At 49.9% G+C, this 18,312-nt stretch overlaps 2 protein-coding genes across 4 annotated transcripts; both read right to left on the reverse strand.

The window, feature by feature from the left end:
* Window positions 1-21: 21 nt before the first annotated feature.
* On the reverse strand, window positions 22-7,360 carry HMBS (hydroxymethylbilane synthase). 2 transcript variants are annotated; one of them, XM_014551134.2, is made up of 14 exons: window positions 7,024-7,360; window positions 4,494-4,547; window positions 4,106-4,178; window positions 3,653-3,702; window positions 3,510-3,565; window positions 3,052-3,129; window positions 2,767-2,844; window positions 2,568-2,643; window positions 1,645-1,758; window positions 1,386-1,424; window positions 1,063-1,182; window positions 779-832; window positions 557-643; window positions 22-456 (listed from the first exon to the last, which is right to left on the reverse strand). In XM_014551134.2, exons 2-14 carry the CDS (start codon window positions 4,527-4,529, stop codon window positions 283-285), a joined length of 1,035 nt encoding a protein of 344 aa, XP_014406620.1. In that variant the 5' UTR covers window positions 4,530-4,547; window positions 7,024-7,360; the 3' UTR covers window positions 22-282. The 2 variants fall into 2 exon arrangements, with proteins under 2 accessions (XP_014406620.1, XP_006175359.1); XM_006175297.3 differs by lacking the exon at window positions 7,024-7,360 and adding an exon at window positions 6,762-6,948.
* Window positions 7,361-8,990: 1,630 nt separating this feature from the next.
* VPS11 (VPS11 core subunit of CORVET and HOPS complexes) lies at window positions 8,991-18,183 on the reverse strand. Of its 2 annotated transcripts, none has more exons than XM_006175301.3 (16): window positions 17,961-18,183; window positions 17,028-17,176; window positions 16,795-16,930; window positions 16,302-16,465; window positions 15,367-15,614; window positions 14,459-14,660; window positions 13,907-14,058; window positions 13,083-13,269; window positions 12,499-12,645; window positions 12,182-12,370; window positions 11,917-12,078; window positions 11,323-11,462; window positions 11,032-11,234; window positions 10,733-10,904; window positions 9,624-9,846; window positions 8,991-9,494 (listed from the first exon to the last, which is right to left on the reverse strand). In XM_006175301.3, exons 1-16 carry the CDS (start codon window positions 18,145-18,147, stop codon window positions 9,330-9,332), a joined length of 2,826 nt encoding a protein of 941 aa, XP_006175363.1. In that variant the 5' UTR covers window positions 18,148-18,183; the 3' UTR covers window positions 8,991-9,329. The 2 variants fall into 2 exon arrangements, with proteins under 2 accessions (XP_006175363.1, XP_032328364.1); XM_032472473.1 differs by having other exon boundaries at window positions 16,795-16,942.
* Window positions 18,184-18,312: the final 129 nt, after the last annotated feature.

Here is an 18,312-nt window from a genome sequence, read left to right on the forward strand (position 1 = left end):
CAACCCCACCAGAAACAAAAACACCCTCAAATGTGTTTTATTAGTAGAATTGGTTACATTCAAAGGCTGTGGCTTATTAGACATTTTCTCTAGAGGTGGAGCCTCCACCTGAGGAGGCAAGGCAGTAATTAAGGCCCCAAGGTGAGACGAGCCTATGGAAGCCTCTGCAGTTCAGTCCCCTGGGGTAATCACTCCCCAGGGTAACAGTGAGAATGGGGCACTGAGGGCTGGGATGTAGGCACTGAACAGCAGCAACCCAGGCATCTGTGCCCCACAGACCAGTTAGTGGGCATCATTGAGTTGCCGTGCAATGTCCAAAATGTTCTTGGCTCCTTTGTTCAGCAACAAGGTGGCCAAGCTTATTCCCAGGTTCTCGGCAGCCAGCTGAGCTTCTCGTGGGATGTTCCGGGCAGTGATGCCCACAAGCTGTGGATCATCCTCAGGGCCATCTTCATGCTGAGTGCGGGAGGGAAGGAGGTAGGATTTGGTGAGCACGAAAGGGGAGATAACATGTAGATGTGTTTCTTACCCCTCCCTCACCCTCCAGCCTTGGCACCTGGGCAGGGACATGGATGGTGGCCTGCATGGTCTCTTGCATGCTATCTGAGCCATCCAGACTCCAGACTCCTCCAGTAAGGTACAGCTGGGAAAGAAAACCGTTGCCTCAGTATGCTGTGAGAGGAACCTGCTTAAAAACCTGGCCTCTTTACTGGTAGCTCAGGATGCACAAGAGAAATGCCAGTTCTTTCCTTGCCCTCCCACCCATCTTCCTGTTTACCTGGCCATCCTTCATGGCTGTATGCACTGCCACTGGCACACTGCAGCCTCCTTCCTGCAACGGGAAGTTCTGTGTGTGAGCGCCAAGGACCTTTACCACCCTGTGACCAGAGACCTCAGACACAGACCCCTCTGAGGACATAACAAAGTGAGGCAGGGGCCCAGACCTGGGTCCTGTCCATACATCTGAGAATGAGTTACCACTAAATACAGAGCATTCATTTGAGAACTCTCCCCACCACCCTTCCCAACTCCCTAGGTCCCCACACCTCCACAGGAGCCTACCAGGTGCCTCAGGAAGGCCCGTTCAGCAATGCAGCGAAGCAGAGTCTCTGGATCATGCAGCACACACACCAAATCCAAGATGTCCTGGTCCTTGGCTCGGACTTCCACTGCCAGGGCCCCCTGATGGAAATACAGCCTAAGACATCAGCCCCATCTTTCTCCAGACTGGAGCTAAGGATGGGAACCAGCCCACCTCCACCTGCTTCCCGAGGGCCTTTTGGGCCAGTAGCCTCCCAAGGCCTGCCCCTCCCTGGGAATGTTTTCCTTGGTTGAGAACAAAAGAAATAGGCACATCAATTCGCAGCTTCCCTGGGCAAGCATACCTGACCCACAGCATACATGCACTCCTCGGGATGCAGGATCTGTCGGGGCAGAACAGGCAGTCAGAAGGGTGGAGACAAGTGCCTAAAAGCACAAGGCAGTGAGATGGGGCTTCCCTAGTGAGAGTCTGGCCTCTGATCCCCAATCTCCTCAACCTGGGCCTCATTTCCAGCTTGGAGTGTTAGAAGTAGGTGTTCAGAAAGAGAATACAGGCAGGAAGGAGATGAAGATTAACTGTGGGGGGAGAGGGACAGGCCTTACCTGCCCCACCCGATTCTGCCAGCCCATGCGCTGCAGGCCAGCTGCGGCCAAGATGATGGCACTGAACTCCTGCAGCTCATCCAGCTTCCGAAGCCGTGTGTTGAGGTTTCCCCGCTGTGGAGAGACGCTAAGGCCGGCAAGTGCTGGGAAGCCTGGAGCCTCATGCTGTTCCAGTGTCTGAGTCTATCTGCTAACTTCTCACCTTTGAGTTCTCAGCTTAATGATAACAGCTAACACTTATCTCATACTTACTACGTGCCAGACACTTAAGTGCTTTACAGATGTCAATTCATTTAATTTTCACAACTGTATGCGGTTGGTAGTATGATCGTCTCCGTTTTACAGATGAAGAAAATGATACAGACAGGTAAAATAACTTGCCCAAGGTTACAAGACCTCTGAGAAGCCTTCTCTGATCCCTAAATGTGTGTTTAGATGTTCCAGCTAGGATCTTCCAGAGAATTCCCTACTTTGTGCACTGGAGCACTTAGCAAATACTGTTTTGAAAATTAGTTTTACAAACATATAACACTGTAAAAATCAAAACAACATAGTGGGGTACAAAACAAAAATGGAAGCACCCTCCAATTCTCCTGCCCTGAAGTAATCACTGTTCAGTATCACTGTGTATTATCAATACCCAGTTGTCTGTCTCCAGAACTAAAATGTAATCTCTATATAAGCAGGGACAATGTTGATCTTGCTCACCATTATCTCCAGTGCCAGGCACTTGCCTGGGGCTAAGAAAACATGAAAGGATTATGAATGAATGGATAGATGGGTGGATGAATAAGAGAACAGAGAGTACACTGCAGCCATGGGCCACTTCCTCTGGAAGCCCCGTCTATTCTCACAACTCCCAGGGCCCTCTGGACCTCGTCTTCCTCCTTGGCTGCTGCCTCCTCCCTCGTCTAAAAGGATACAATACTCTTGAACTCCAGATGTGGAAACTTTCTCTGCAGCTGGGCTGCTCTCCGCAGGGAGCTGGTTCCCACCACACTGCTCAGAGAGAGGGTTTAAAATGAGATTTAACCCCAGGCAGGCACTTTTCCTTTCCTCCTCCTCACACCCCTCTGTCTTCTGTGCAAATCCCACCAAGATGCCTATCCAGGCTCCACTCACCTCTTTTCTGGCAAGGTTTCTAAGGTCTTCCCAACAAATTTGGGGTGAAAGACAACAGCATCATAAGGGGTCTCCCGCCTGGGGATGGAGGGAAGATCACAGAATGAGGAGGAGGTCTCAGTTCAGGTCACTTCCAGGCTGTCTCAACAGTCAACTAATTGGCATTTTCTGAGTTTTCTGCCATGCTTGACACTCCTCAGGGCAAGAAAGACAGCCCAGAGGCAGAGGGCCAAGTCCCAAAGCCAAGGTTAACATGATTCCATGCCCAGTGCCCCTGACTCTTACTTGCAGATGGCTCCAATGGTGAAGCCAGGAGGAAGCACTGTGGGCAGGTCCTTCAAGGAATGAACAACCAGGTCCACTCTAGAGGGATGGGAGAGAGACAAAAAGAAGGGGTCCAAGCAGTAGGCCTCCAGCCCTTTTCCACTCACTCCTGTCTTTATGTCAGTGTGGAGCCCAGAGCAATTCAGGAAACAGGCCTTCATAAGACCCTGGGACCCTGAAACCTGCTCCCCTCTTCTTGTCCCTTCTACCCACTTCTCCTGGCCAGTCCTACACTCCAGGCAGCCAGATGGCTCAGGACCATGACACTCTTTTTCTGAGGCCTGAAAAACTCACATATGAGCCCCTCACTAGCCTATCCAAGCGTTTAAGCCCAACAGTCTAGCTGATATCCAGATCCAAGGCACACTGGGGTCACAGCGAGAACCTGGGAGGGCGCCATGTTCCCCTCTTTCACTTACTCATTCTTCTCCAGCGCGTGTTCCAGCTCCTTGGTAAACAGGCTCTTCTCTCCAATCTGTTGGGCAAGAAAGAGCCTCAGAGTGAAACTTTTGGGGGAAGGAAAGAGGATGGGTGTAAAGGATTGAGTGGAAAATGCTGTTACCTTAGAGAGTGCAGTATCAAGAATCTTGTCCCCTGTGGTGGACATAGCAACTGAGGAGAGAGTCAACCAATCAGACACCCATTGGTCACCATTTATTGAGCCCCTACTGAGCCCAGCACTGTGTTAAGATTCATGGCGGATACGGAGGCACATAAGCCCCAGTCCCTACCCTCTGGGAATGTATGATCTAGGAGGAAGACCAGAGACACTCATAAAAAGACTCAAAGCAGAAGTTAAATGCCAGGCTAGCCCAGGTAGTCCAGAGCTGGAGGTATTCAGAGGAGGAAAGGGCCCCCAAGCTGGGGACAGCCAAGAATTTTCAGAGGCAATGGGATCACGCTTTGGTCCAAGACAAACCCAAAACCAGTGTTCTCCCTTCTGGGAGTGGGAGGGGAGGTGGGGGGGATAGGTAAAGGCTTCCCATTAGCTTCCATTTCTGTCCAGAAAACTCACTGATTTCAAACTGCAGGCCTGGGTACAAGGCTTTCAGCGTTGCCACCACACTGTCCGTCTGTATGCGGGCCAGCTGGGGACAGAAATTCAGGTTAGTCCTGTCCTCTGGCCACTACACTAAGCTCAGACTTTCATAGGGCAGGGAGATCCTGAAGGGACTGGAATTCAGAGAGAGGGTTGAAGGAGCCCACTATACCCCAACAACTTCCCCAGCCCAGGGACTACCTTCCACAGAATGCAATCTGCCATTCTGCATGGGATTTAATACCCAGTCATCCCATTTCCTCCACCCCTAAGCTGCAGGGAACCCTCCAGCCCCCGCAACTTATAATACTGTGAACACAGAATTCTTCTGACAAACCTCCTCCACCCTGGTACCTGCACTCACCTGGCTCTTGCGGGTACCCACGCGAATCACTCTCATCTTTGGGCTGTTTTCTTCCTGCAGAAAAAGTCCCCAGGTCACAGTCCCTGCTATTCTTCGTGTTCCTCAACACCTTGTCCAAGAACCAGAATCACTGGCTTGGAAGAAAGGAACCTCAGCCCCTGGCCTGGGGCCAGCTGAGCCTCGGAGTGGGGAAACACTCCAAGACTGGTGTCTTTGCCTCCCTACTACCTTCTGCCTCCTTACAGATCCAGAGAAGCAGAGACCAGAGGACCTGTTGCTGTTCTTGCTGCAGTAACCAGGACACTGAGCCCTGAAGCCCATCCTAGCTAAGGCACTGGGAGTGCTGCACAAAGACAGGTGGATGGAGAGATAAGACCCATCAGCCTGGCCCCAGGGAGGGTGGGGCCTGCAACAGGCAGGGGCAGGGCAGCTGGGGCCACACTGGGGAACTTGTGCTGAGTCACTGAGGACAAGTTCTGCATCCACAATAGAGCAGCACTCAAGCTTCAATGCCACGTAGATGCCGTAAGATCCCACACTTGCCACACTATGGATCCTGTAATCTGGTTGGAATACAGACGTAAAGGACTGGGGTTAACAGATCTGATGTATAGTCCTGCTCAGCCTCTTGGCTGGGTGACCTTGAGCACACATCATTTCATTTGTTCATCTATAAACCTATTTGCTCATCTATAAAGTGAAGAAGTTTGCACTCAGGTATATTCTGCCTTTGATAGTCTACAAGACTAAGAGGCTGAGCTGCCTAGTGTCCATTTACCTAGATTGTGGCCTCTGGTTTCACCGGCAAGGAAATATTAGGATGTCAGAGACCAAGCCAAGAACTCAAAGGGACATGCCTCTTCCTCTTGCCAGGGCACCTTGGACAAAGGTGCTCAGCGCAAAGCAGGTAAAACTGGGTTCTCCAGCCTGAGGTCCTATTTCTTTCTAGATCAGACAGTAGCCATTATAGAGACTATCAACTTCCCCTGTGCTGGGACCCTCATCCTGTGGAGTTCTACAGTCTGGCATTTGGGGCCTCTGCTGCTGGAGTTGACAGCTGCCTGCTCATGGACTCTAGTCTACTCCATGGCTATCACTTTTCCAATAAATAAACCCTGGGGCACCCTGAGCAAATTAGGCTAGGCTTGAAATGCTAAACATGGCCACTAAACTTCTGGACCACAGGGAGCCCAGAGAAAGGAATCCAAGGTCCCAGAAACGGCTAGGTTCAAGCAAACTCTTAATCTCACTGATTCTGCACAGCATATTCAAGTCAAATTGTTCCATTAAAAATTATTTATCGAGCATGTATATTTTACAGCTACTGCTTTTAATCTTCATAACAACCTATCAGGTAGACAAGGCAGGCATCTCTGGGACCATGTTACAGAAGCAAAGGCTGGCTCTGAGGAGTGAAGTGATTTGCCCAGGGTCACATGGCTAATCATGGGCAGAGAGCTGGAGCTAGATCTCAGTCCTCTTACTCCTCGTCCAGTGCTCAGGAATGTCTGCAATGGCGAAGAATTCCTCTTCCTACCAGCAGGCAGGACAGGGAGAGATAAGCAGCTGCCCCACCCCTTTCTTATCTCAGGCTGAAGTAGGCCTCCACAGGCTCTGCAGTTTGCATCTCACAAGCCCAGAGCTGGGCCTGCAGGCTAGGAATAGGAAGGCCCAAAGTGGCTCCCCCATGTTCGTAGCCCAGTGGTGTGTCTCAGATGGGGGCTTTGAGAGTAAGCTGGGGCTGGGTGACCATTAAAAGAGTAAAAGGGGAGAAGGTGCACTTTCAAGACTGCGTGCAGTTTGGAGACTTCGAGGTATGCTCTCCTCTCTGGATCCAAAGTGGAACATCTTCCCAAAGTGGCTGAGTTTCTCCTGGAACCTGTCTCGTGTGAAAGGAAGCAAGGGAATAGCACCCTGTTTCCTGCAGGTTAATTTTCCTGGACTGGGTCACGAAGTCGAGAGTCGTGGTTGCCAAGCCTGACGGAATCCCATCTAGATCCTTGCCGGAACGGGGCTCCGTTCGAGACAATCCATCTACTCTTAACCCCGCCCCCACCGCTCCCTGAGTCCCCTAAGGCAACATTGATTCTCTCAAGGGCAACCTAGCTACTGGCCCTTTAAAAACTACATGGACCGGAAAAAAAAAAAAAAAGAAGACAGATAATCGTGCCGACCAATAAGACGACGGAGGGTGACAACTTGGGGCCAATCATTGCACCCACTAGTGCGGAAGACCCAAGTGGCGAGGGTCACAGGCTCAGGACTCACCGCCTTTGCGGCCGCGTTGCCGTTACCAGACATGGCTGTGCACGGGAGGAAGACCAGGGGCTGCCGCCAAGGTCCGCCGGATCCCGGGGAAGCCGAACCCCGGCCGGCCCGCCGGCACCTGGCGCACGCGGGGCTCGCGCTCCTCCTGCGGCAGCACACTCCAGGCTCTACGAAGCGCCTGCGTCACTTCCGGCGCCGCCCCCGGGGGGCGTAGCCCCTCCCTGGGCTGGAATTAGACCATTCGCCGCAGAGAAAACCTTACCTTGGGTTACCAACCCTACTCCGCCAGGCTGACCCCGGCCACCGGATTCTCGGTGGTCTCGCTCTTCCTCGTTTGAGACCCAGGCCCAATTGTCCGTTTCTTTTACCTAGACCTCGATCTGAGCCAGGAATACTGATGGCCAGTAGTTAAGATACTCTCCCGGGATTTCCCCACAAACTGAATTCCTTGCAGTTGTCTCCTACACGCAAAGGGATCGCCAATGAAGCCAAAGGTAGGCGTGCCCAAGAGGAAAAGGATATTAACTCTACAAATGCTGCTCTGGAAATAAAGGCACCTTAAGCAACTTGCCATGTACCCAGGCTGGATTCGGCATCAACAAATAAAAGGGTCCTGCTCCTGAAAGTTAGTCATCTGGAATTATGCAGCTTTATCTTTTTAGCTGTGGCACAAGCAATTAGTGCAGCTTATGTGGCGCTTCTGCTACAACCCTGAAGTAGGCAACGTTTCTATTTTTAAAATGAGGAAACTGGCTCAGCAATCAAAGGTCATGCCTGAAGACAAATAACTGTGAAATGGGAGTGCGAACACATTATTAGTTTAGTGGGAAAAGGGCTTGTTAGTAAGTGCTTTACCCACTAACGTTACTAATAACCATGTATTAACTATTATACAAAGACCTGGACACCTGTCACTCATACCAGGCCCTGAGGCCCAAAGGATTCCAGCCTTGATTATCTGTGTCTTGTTTCAAAAGCACCTGGTACTTGACAGAAATGTTTTGCAGCTATACTTTAAGAGGTGTGCGGTGGTCAACAGCCTTGAACAGGTTCTGACCTGACCACAGGAACGCGCCTAAGGCAGATGAGACCTGGAGGTGTCCCAAAGTTAACTTCTCTTCATTACCATCCTAAGAACTCTGTCCAAGGAGGGGCTCTGTACTCTGCTAGGCACAATTCTTGCTGTGTACAAAGAAGCGTGGAAGACCGCATGCCACCCGCTGCCCCCGTCTGCCCCAGGAAATCTCTGCCCCTTTCCTACAGCCCTAATGACATGTCTGCCTCCTACCCCTCAAATTCCCTTACTCCCCTCCCTTCGGGGAAAGGATTCTTTAGAGCACAAGCTCTCCCTTCACCATTCCTTCATCAATGAATGAATTATTTCTGCTCTGCTATACTGAATCTGGTTTTGTTTGACTGGTATTTGTGACTCCAGGTGAAAAACCCATTGAGGGATCACTGACCCACTGGGGATCAGAAACCCAACCACTGATTGGCTACTCAGGCCTTCATAACAGCTGTACCAGAAAGATGTTGTAACTCCAAGTGTACAGATGAAGAAACCAAGGTGCAGGGAAGATTAAGAGCTGCCCTAAGTGAAACTAGGATTCAGATTCAGGTCAGCTGATTCGAGGTCTGTATTCTTAGCCACTACCAATGTAGTGAACTCTGCCTCTTCTAAATACTACCTAAAGGTCCAAATTACTTCAAGTAAACAAACCCCACAGGAGCAATTTTACGACAGGCAGTGTAACCTAAATTATACCCACACACCTATCAACACAAACCTCAGGTGACGACTTCAAGCAGGGAAAATGTTTCAGTAAAGACCCTCTATCCTGCTTATCATCTGGTACTGAATACGGCAAGGCACCAAACCACCCATTATGAAGGCAAGCTTAAATCCAAGACTCCCAACCAGAATCTGCCTCCTGCTTGAATACTTTATCCACACAACAGCCACAGAGATCAGCCAGGCTGAAGAGCAGGGACCGCAGTGCAGGCTGCTGTTGGAGCTCAGGCCTCAGGCGTTTGCAGAAGGTCTTCAGTAAACTGAACCCTGCTAGATGCCACAGGCCCCACCCATTACTGGAATGAGGTCTTGTTAACATCATCTTTAAGGAACTCTGTAGGAAGGCAAGTGGGGCTCTAGGAGAGCAGAGGGAAAGAAGTGCACCTTGCACAGTTAAGAATCACCAGGAGGTCTCCAGAATAAATCCTTCAGGCCCGAAATCACTATATTCTTTTATTTATAGACTCTGGGAGCCAGGAGCCAGCACAGCCTGGTGCTCTTGGACAGAGAATAAAGCAGCTATTGTCCACTCTGAGGTTGCTGAGGTGCCCTCCCCCGCTGATCTGGAGCGATCTACACAGCTCAAAAAGCCAACAGGAGGAATGGCGGGCTGGCCAAAAAGAAGCAGGCAGGAAAAGAAAGCCCCCTAAGTCCTGAGGGCTATGGCATCAGAGAACAGTGGAGTCCTGGGCATGGCTGCCTCATTCCTGTGCAGCCCTGCCTCCCCGTGTTCCTGCAGCTGTGCCTCCACCATCGCACCCCCTCCCACCCGCTGCCTAAGTGCCCCTCCTGGAGTGCATGAGTAAGTCCCGCTGCAGCCCAGCCTCCAGGCTCGTTGTCAGCCTGGCTGTGGGAGGATCGGTCAGCAGAGTCAATTTGTTGAAAACACCTCGGCCAAAGTAGTCAGCAATCACAGAGAAGCTGTCGTTGGAGCACTTGAGCTGCAGGGAAAGAGAGGAAGAACGAGTCAGAACTGAAGTGCCCAGAGGAGGAGGAGGAAAGAACACCAGCCCCTCCAGCACTGGCTGCCTCCCCGAGGGGCAGGAGTCACCTGGCCCGCTCATCCCTACCTGGTGCTGGAACTGATCGTGGAGATCTCGCTTCTGTTCCTGGGCCCGGATCATATCCATGACCTTCCGGTTTTCAGGCAGGCAGGTGGGGCAGTCGGCGTCGCTTTCTGAGTAACTCTCAAAGCAGTGTTGGTGGAAGGAGTGGCCACAGAGAAAGTGGACTGAGGGCAACTCCAAGGCGCTATTACAGATGCTGCACTTGGTCTTCTGGAAAATCTTTGGACTACAGGCAAGAGAGACCAGAAAGGAGTGGCGAACAGCGAGGACAGGGCCAAGAGCCATGTGGAGGGAGAAGGTAGCTAGACTCAGTGAGGAGAGAGAAGTCCCTGGTAGGGAATTACGAGGCCCCGCTCTTCTTACCATCTAAAGGAGGTCACGTGAGGACCCCACCCTGGGCCTGCAGGGAGTCTCAACATGCTCCCAGCAGGTCCACCCAACCCACTGTAGGGGGATTTTTCTCTTTCCATTTCCACCACTGCCACTAAATTGTCTTTTTGGTCTTTACTCAGATGTGACCCTTTCAATGAGGCCTTTATTCAGTTTTCCCCTTAGAACTTATTACCATCTAACAAGCTACAATATTTTGCTTATTTAACGTTTACTGTCTGTCTCTGCTTCCACGATATAAGCTCCACAGAGGCAGGCTTTTCATCTGTGTTAAGAACAGGGCTTGGGACATAATGGGGGCTCAGTTAATATCTGTGGAATGAAGAAACTGTTGTTCTCTGATAAAAACTTTACAGAGTTAAGGGCAGATAAGACTTTAAGAGTGGAGATTAATGTCTACTATACACATGTCTCTATTATCCATTTTCTGTCCAAGTTTCTACCTCTGAGTACTTCCCACCACTCAGATGTGTGTCTAGAAAAGGTTAAATACAGGCATGTACAGAAAGAAAAGTACCTGCTACAAGATAATATCCTCCAAATTTCAAGAAATAACATTGTGTAATTAATCATTCTTTGGAATTCCTCCATTAAAAGAGATCTTCGAGGATGAAATGCTCAAACACACTCCATACAATCCTCTGTCTGTGAAAACTATCTAATGACACCCTGCAAAGAACAAGGTTACCCCCGCACACCTCCGCACCTCAGATGCCAAGTACCTGGCCTTTAACTCCTGGATCTCCTGGCGGATGCGAGTGGTCTCCTCTCGGTAGCGCCGCACCCGCAGCTCGTCCTGTGCGATCTGCTGGCTCTGTTTCTGCAGTTTTTGGACCAGGTAGTCCCGGATGACAGACAGGGTGGCAGTGGAGTTGTGCGCCAGGGTCTGCACCACTGAGATTGGGGACCGGGAAGAAACAAGACCATGAACTGAGCAGTGCTCTCTGGATAGAGCTGAAGGGCCCCCACCCTGGAGCCCGACTGTCCGCAGCCTGCACTACCGCCCCGTCCTCCCGAGTACCTAGAAGGGGTGGCATGAGGTTCTTGCTCTCGATGTGCTTGAGCACGGCTGCCACGTACTCCTTGCAGTCCTCCTCCTTGCGTGCAAAGTAGCTGAGCGCCTGCTCCCACAGGGAGGGCTCCTGCTCCCCGTGGCGCTCGCACACGGCGATCACCTGCCGGTACTGCTCGTGCTGCATGTGGTAGTGCATGATCTGCTGGAACCTGGGCCGGGGCAAGGCGCACCTCAGGGTCCGTCCCTGGAAAGTGACTCGGACACATCCCCCCTCCCTGAGATCCCCCAAACTCTTACAGTTTCCCCTGCTCATAGAGGTAAAGGACCCCATCCTGGAAGTCATGCATCTGGCAGAGGACCAGGGCCTTGTCAAAGACGTTGCAGAAGCGGCCACTCTTCAGCAGGGAAATGGCCTCTGCATGAAGCTTCTCTTTGACCTGGAGGAGGAGGAGGGGAGAGCTGCTGGACATCAGGGGAAAATGACGAGGCCTCTCAGGACAAGGCAAGACAACCATCTCTTCGCCTCAGTCCAATTTCCTCTTCACGGGGGACCATTTAGGCCCCAAGGGTGAGGTGTTATGGTCTAAAGAAAGCAGCAAAGGGGGAGGGTACAGCTTAGTGGTAGAGTGCATGTTTAGCACGCACTAGGTCCTGGGTTTAATCCCCAGTACCTCCATTAAAAAGAAAGAAAGAAAGAAACGAACTTTAAATCACCAACCCCCAAAAAGAATTTTTTTAAAAAGTGCAAAATCAGTAAGACAGCTTAAAAGAAAAAAAGAAAAGTTTAAAAAAAAAAAAAAAAAGAAAGAAAGAAAGCAGCAAGAGGCAGCCATGAAAGCAACAGGAGCAGTGTCTTTCTCCAGCGCCTCTGGCAGCTCTGCCAGGTCTCACCTGCGGATCCTCCTCATGGGCCCAGTTCTGGAGTCGAAGCTCGAGGAGCGTGTCGTAGATGCCCTGTGGGGAGTCGGGCTGTACCTCGCTCATGTGCTCAAGGAAAGCTTTCAACTCCCGTGGGTTGTTGGCAAAGATGGGGATGAACTCCTCTGAATTGGCCTAGAATGGCAAGGGAGGAGAGGGGAGGCCGAGGGAGTGAGCTGGGTACCCGTGCCCCTAAGGTGACCCCTGTTGCCCAAAAGCCATTCTCCCTGGGCCTCACCCGGCAGCCTGGAGCCTCCCTATCCCCTTGGCTTTCGAGGCTGGGCCGATAGTCAGTACAAAGTCCCTTCAGCAACTGGGTCGTCTGCTCCGGTATGTGGTGCATAAGAATCTTGCCATAGCGTTTCATGTTGCTCTCTGCCTGCTCAAAAGGCAGCTTGCCAATGTACCGGAGGGCTTCCTGATAATTCTATGGACAGATAAAGGCAGAGTAAGTGCATGCTCCTGCCTCACCCATCAGGAAACACTTTCATCATCCCAGGGACGTCCTAGAAAAAGAACAGGGAGGGCCCTGTCCAAGTCAAGAGGCTCACCTACCTTGATGTCCTCTAGCTGGATCTTCAAGTACCACTCGTGATGGGCATGGTTCTCGGCCAAATAGAGGGCATGGGAGTAGTAACCAGCCTGCCGGAGGACCTTGATAGCTGTCTCCACATCAAAGTGGACTTCACTCTCACTCTTTGTCTGCCAGGGAGACATTAGACAAAACCATTCACCAAGAGGTTGTGGTTGGGGAAGGGAAAGGAAATATGCATCTGATTTTTGGACCAGATTCTTAAGCTAATAAAATCCATGCTTTTATAACACTGTTATCCTGCTTCTCAGAAAGTTTCTAAGGGCCAAATTCTTCCTCTGCCTGTCCTATTAAAGGGACTCCTCTGGGAACACAGGGCTCCCCCAGTGCATTTCCCTGGGCTTAGATACCATGGGAAGTTCTGGCATCATAAAACAAGAGGGGAGACAAGAGAGAACTCACAGGAAAGGCTATTCCTCTTCCAAGTTTATAGACCATGGTCCTGGTCCCCAGATAAGGTCAGCTCTTTCTTCTCCCTGCAGCCCTGGTGGAGCCCCTCATGCTCAGTGGGACCCTTGAGGAATCCTCCACCAGCCCCACTCTGTACCTTGATAAACTCCTCCAGCTTCGAGCTGTCCTTGAGCTTGGTGTAGCAGTTGAGCAGCAAAGTGGTGTGGTCGGCATTGGCCAGGGACTGCCGGTGCAGGGTCTGCAGGTAGGCTGTCAGGTTGTGGATGCGCTGGGCATCCAGGAACTTGCGGATCACATAGGAGGGTTCCAACTTTCCAATGGTTCTAGGGAGACACATGCATCAAATAGCACCTGGATCAGAGCACTTCTCAAACTCTCACGTGCACCAAAATCACTTGCAGATCTTCTTAAAATGCAAACTCTGTTTTAGCAGGTCTGGGGTGAGGCCTGAGATTCTGCAATTCTAACAAAATCTCAGGTAATACTGATGCTACTAGACTGTGGACCACATGAGTAGCAAGGCTCCAAAGCACTGGCTCTTAAACTTAGCTGAAAACAGGAATTCTAGAGAGGTTAGGAAAGAGGATAGAGGATAGACAGGTTCTTAAAACCCCTCATCAGGTCAGAAAAATTCCAATACCTAGTATCAAGGGAAGAAAGCGTGGAAGCAAGAGATGAATACCCTTTTCCCTTTAAAGAATCAGGTCAAAGGTCAAGCTAATGTTTAAAATAACAAGTACTCATCAGCTTAAACGCATACTGGTCATATAATATATTTGACCCTAAATATTCCCGTTCCAATAAGGTATATCATCTTCTCACTTGAAGCATCACAGTTTCTGCAGGAAGAAAGAACAGTTCATAGCGGAGTCCACACTCCTTTCCCAAGCACAGGTTTTAGTCTATCTGGCTGCTGGTCCCTGCACTGAGAGCTATTTCCTAAAGCGCCTCCAGACTGACCGAATATACTGCTGGACAGCCCCATCGTGGTTGCCCTTGCTGTACAGATGGTCCCCATACTGCATGAAGATCTGTGCCAACCCATCACTGTCCAGATGCTGGCTCTTGGCCAGGTTAATCGCCATCTCAAATAGGTTCTTCTTAAACAGCATCTGGAAGGGAAGAGAGATTAGAAAACTAGAAGCAGCAGTCCTGAGAAGACATCTTCCCAGAGCACACCCACAACACACAAGCAGCCAGTCCTGAAGCTCGGATCTGACTAGATCTTAGACTGGGCGGGACCTCTCAGATACCCCCAAGATCGACATCGCCTCACCTCACAAGTTCTCTGCAGGCAGGCAGAGTGGACCAAGAGTGGGCTCAGGCTTCCAGCCTCTGCTTCCCTCTAAGGCCTCATCCGAGGCCACCGACTTTATAATCCTACCCTAAGGGAGCTGAGTATGGCTGTGACCCAAAGGGAAGGAAACACCCTGGCCAAGGCGACTTGGGGAGCCTGTTCCTAGAGCTGTGTCTGGGTGCCCGTGGCCAGCTCTGGGAACCTGGTGGCCTTGCCTCCAGTTTGGTCTGTGTGTCCTTCTCCTGCAGTGCGTGGACCCGCCCATCCCGCGTCAGCACGTACAGGGAGCCCCACTCAGCAAGCACATCCACTACATCCTCAAAGACGGCACTGTAGGCTATGAACTTGTTGCACAGGTCATAGATGTTGAGAATCTGCTTGTCGGAGCTCTGGGAGTCCCTGCTGGTAAACTCTGACCTGTGTGGGAAAGAAAAGGCACCGGATGTTTGTACCACTTCTGTCTCAGCTCCGCTACGTTTCCTTTCCCATGACAACTTTGATGCTGCCCATCCCACCCGGAACACATCACCGCTCTGGCCCCTCTGGCAGTTCACCCTGTAACATGAAGCACTGCATAACATACAGACCTGGCCTTACCCTTTAGGATCCTATAATTAACATTGTGTCAGATGGCAAAATTAAGTATGTTCAAACATCTACTCATTTAATGAATACTTAGTGCCTGGTGTACGTAGAACACTATACTTAACACTGAATGAAAACAAACAAACATCTGACAAGGATCACTCTCATCATGCTGAGGACTCTGCCGCCCTTTCAGGTGGCTCAGAGAAAAAAATGCCCTGTCCTGTATGTACTTCCCAGCACTTTCCAATTTCTCCACTACTCAACCCCTTGTTCTTCCACCCAATTTATTTCGACTAGAGAGTAAAAAAACCCAATAGGAGGTCCAAAGATTTCCTGGAGCGTTCTAGGGCACCAAGGCTGCTCAGCAAACGTCTGTAGCAAAACACACACTTTTCAGTAAAAACATTATAACTGACTCTAGGCGTAAGCACAACCTACGTAAAACCAAAGTAGGGGAGTGACAGAATCCAGGCATTAGGAGTTTAAGATCAGGTTAATTCTGGGGAACAAGTCCAGCCCTCTCCCTTTCACTTACTTGGGAGAAACCTTCCGGTCACGGGAGACAATGACGAGGTAGCCTCTAAACCAGTGAGCAATGAGTTTATGGCCCTCGAAGGCAAAGCAGGGCCCGCGTTCATCAGGCTGGTACAAGTAGACACACTCATCCCCCGCCACTATGAACTGCAGGTCCTGAGAAGGGTCGCTTAGAGCTGAGCAGCGCAGGCCACAACCATGGGTGTCCAACTCCACACGAGGGTAGTCCTTTCCAGAAACTATGTAGGACTGAGAAAAGTAAGAAAGGGGTTAACAGGCTCCCTATGAGGAGGGGGCATGTAAGCCTTTCCCAAGGTATCCCCAACTCCATACTGACTCTCTCCACTTAATTCTTAGCAACTTAAGACTTCCCCTGGCTGTTCTGCCTTCTCCATTAACCACCATCCTTCTATTAAATATATAATTAAATATATGTTTTCTTTTCTAGTACACACTATCACTACTCACTACCAGTATTCAACAAGTAAGAGAATTTTACTGCTTTATCAAAAAAGTATTTAAAAAAACTACTGCTGAGTAAATCAAGTACACTACAATAAAATGTAAAAAGAAAAAAGAAAAAAAAGAAACACAAGTTTACGAAATAACCTAAACAAACAATTGCTGAGAGTAAGCTGTTATAAATTAGGAGCACCAGGAATCAGAGAAATTAAGCAACTTGTCCGGTATCACTTAACAAGTTAATTAGTGAAAAAACTCAGGTCTTTTACTATAAGCCCAAGCATTCTTTTCCTAACTCAAACTCTTCCCAGTCTCCTAAATGAAAATATAAAACATTAAGCTGGGCAAATGATTCAAGGCTAAATGATGAAAAATTTAAGAGTCCTACCTCTCTTGTAAGTTCCTGATCCCAACCCTCTGAGCAACAGAGAAGCCCTTCCTGCCTGCCCCTAGAAGTGGAGGCCTTGGTAATACCTGAACGTTCTCAGTTGTCACAACAAACAAGTGAGTGGTCTTTCCTGCTTGGCGAAAAGCCAGTCCAGTGACAGGATAGCTGCCCTTGTGTAAAATCTGGGTCTTGCTATGCCGGTCCCGGGTAATGTCCCCTTTGTTCAGTGTAACACTGCCATCTGTGAAACCTGGAGGAGAGCAGGAAAGAGCACTTTATTGAGGCTGAAAAGAACAGGAAGCACAGAAGGGGAAAAAGACCATTTGAGGCACCTGTTAGAAGTGACAGTCTTTCTCCTGATACCCAACTTCTCCGACAGTTACCATGAAGATCAGGACTCACTGACTCATTCTCAAAGAACCAAACTAAATGCTTTCTCATCCTAAACTTGAAAATCTCAAAGGCCTCAGTTCAGTACAAAGTGGTCTCATGAAAAGGGTGAAGATGAGCTGCAGAAGCAACTCTGAAGAAAATCTATCAAGAATCATAGGATGTTAGCTTCACCTTCCTTCTGCTTACCGATGGCCATAAAGTTGAGATTTTCATGGACAGTCAAACAAGACACAACAGTCGGCTCTGTTCCTGGGATGGCAGGGAAAATTCGAGTGCAGAGTGGATTACCACCATCTCTCTTCTCCAGGTTCCAGATCTTTATCTGTGGACAGACCTCAGATGTGTGAATGATAGTTGCCCTCCAACAACCAACCACTCCCAGGCTTCTGGGTCTTTCCCGTTTCTTTTCTAGGACTCACCAGGGGGTTGATACCCTCTTCATCCTCACCAACAGAGGCCAGAATATTGTGCTGCTTCAGTTGGTACAGGTGTGTCACCCGTAGTTTGTAGGCCTGGAAACCTGTAAGCTGTAGGGAGCGGGGCAAGAACCAAATCTGGCCTTCCATATGTGAAGAATAGTCAAGGAGCCTCCTTTCCAAGGAGAGATACTTATATTTAGGCCAGAACCAAAATAACAACTAACATACATACAATTCTTTAAAATTTTCAAGCGTTTTCCCACATATTATCTCCTGAAACTCCTCCTCTTAGAAAAAGAGTAGAAAAGAAGGCCATAGTTTAGTGGCAGTAATATGAAGAACAAAGCAGCAAACTCATGGTCTCGTTTAACTTCTCACCCACAATACTGGGCAGGGGGTATAATAACACCATACACACTCATCTTTTAAAGCCAACTTGTAAACAACAAGGACCTACTGAATAGCACAAGGAACTATATTCAATTTCTTGTAATAAGCTATAATGGAAAAAAATCTGAAAAAAATGTATGTATGTACATATGTGCATAACTGAATCACTTTGCTGTACACCTTGAAACACTGTAAATCAACTACAGTTCAAAAAAATTAAAAAGTATATTTAAAAAAGCCAACTTGCACCCGTTTTTGACTGATCTTAAAAACAACCTTGCCACATTGTTATTTTACACCCCTTTTTCAGGTAAGGAAATTGAAGCCTAGAAAGGTTAAATGACGTGCCCAGAATTGCTCCCTCAGCTGGCAACAAGTTAGAGAACAGACTTCCCCCTTTTCCCCTCAGACCACAGAAGGAGTGCTGGGCACCAATCTAAAGGAATGGCACGGAACACGAACCCCTCTGATGGACAGCTTTCATCACAGCTGAATCTCTTCAGGGATCCGGGAAGGGAAGAGACAGCTCCAGAGGAAGGATATCTCCAAAGACTAGGCTCCCTCGGCCTGAGTCGCAGACAGTGATGCCAGGAGGGAGGCAAAGGAACTTGGATGCAGCGGGTCCAGAGGCAGGCGCGGCCCCGGGGGCAGCCCCATCACTACCCAGCGGCTCTTTCACCAGCTCCTTGTCAAAGAAAACGAAGCGCCGCCACTGCAGGTAGGCCGCCATCTTGGCCGCAGGCCCCCGCCTCCGGGAGAGAGATCACGTGAGGGGTGCCGGCGGATCACGTGAGCCGACAGCGTCCTGGAGCCTGGGTGCACCAGCCTCTCGGGTCCGGGTGACACCTTCCGGCTCGCTGCTGGGAGAGTGGGCGGGGCCGCGAGAGGCAGGGGT

The sequence above is a fragment of the Camelus ferus genome, chromosome 33 (assembly GCF_009834535.1).
Source record: "Camelus ferus isolate YT-003-E chromosome 33, BCGSAC_Cfer_1.0, whole genome shotgun sequence".
NCBI lineage: Eukaryota > Metazoa > Chordata > Mammalia > Artiodactyla > Camelidae > Camelus > Camelus ferus.

Bases quoted from the DNA above. Each gene is read 5' to 3' on its own strand.
- HMBS (XM_006175297.3), bottom strand. From the start codon at position 6,794: ATGTCTGGTAACGGCAACGCGGCCGCAAAGGCG. The intron at 4,179-4,493 runs GTGAGTGCAGGT...TTCTGTCCCCAG, and splicing joins TGGGTACCCGCAAGAGCCAG to CTGGCCCGCATACAGACGGA. The intron at 2,845-3,051 runs GTAAGAGTCAGG...CTCCATCCCCAG, and splicing joins ACCATTGGAGCCATCTGCAA to GCGGGAGACCCCTTATGATG.
- VPS11 (XM_032472473.1), bottom strand. From the start codon at position 18,147: ATGGCGGCCTACCTGCAGTGGCGGCGCTTCGTTTTCTTTGACAAGGAG. The intron at 14,059-14,458 runs GCAAGGCCACCA...CTTCCCTTCCAG, and splicing joins ACACACAGACCAAACTGGAG to ATGCTGTTTAAGAAGAACCT. The intron at 9,847-10,732 runs GTACTTGGCATC...TCTTGCCTGTAG, and splicing joins ATCCAGGAGTTAAAGGCCAG to TCCAAAGATTTTCCAGAAGA.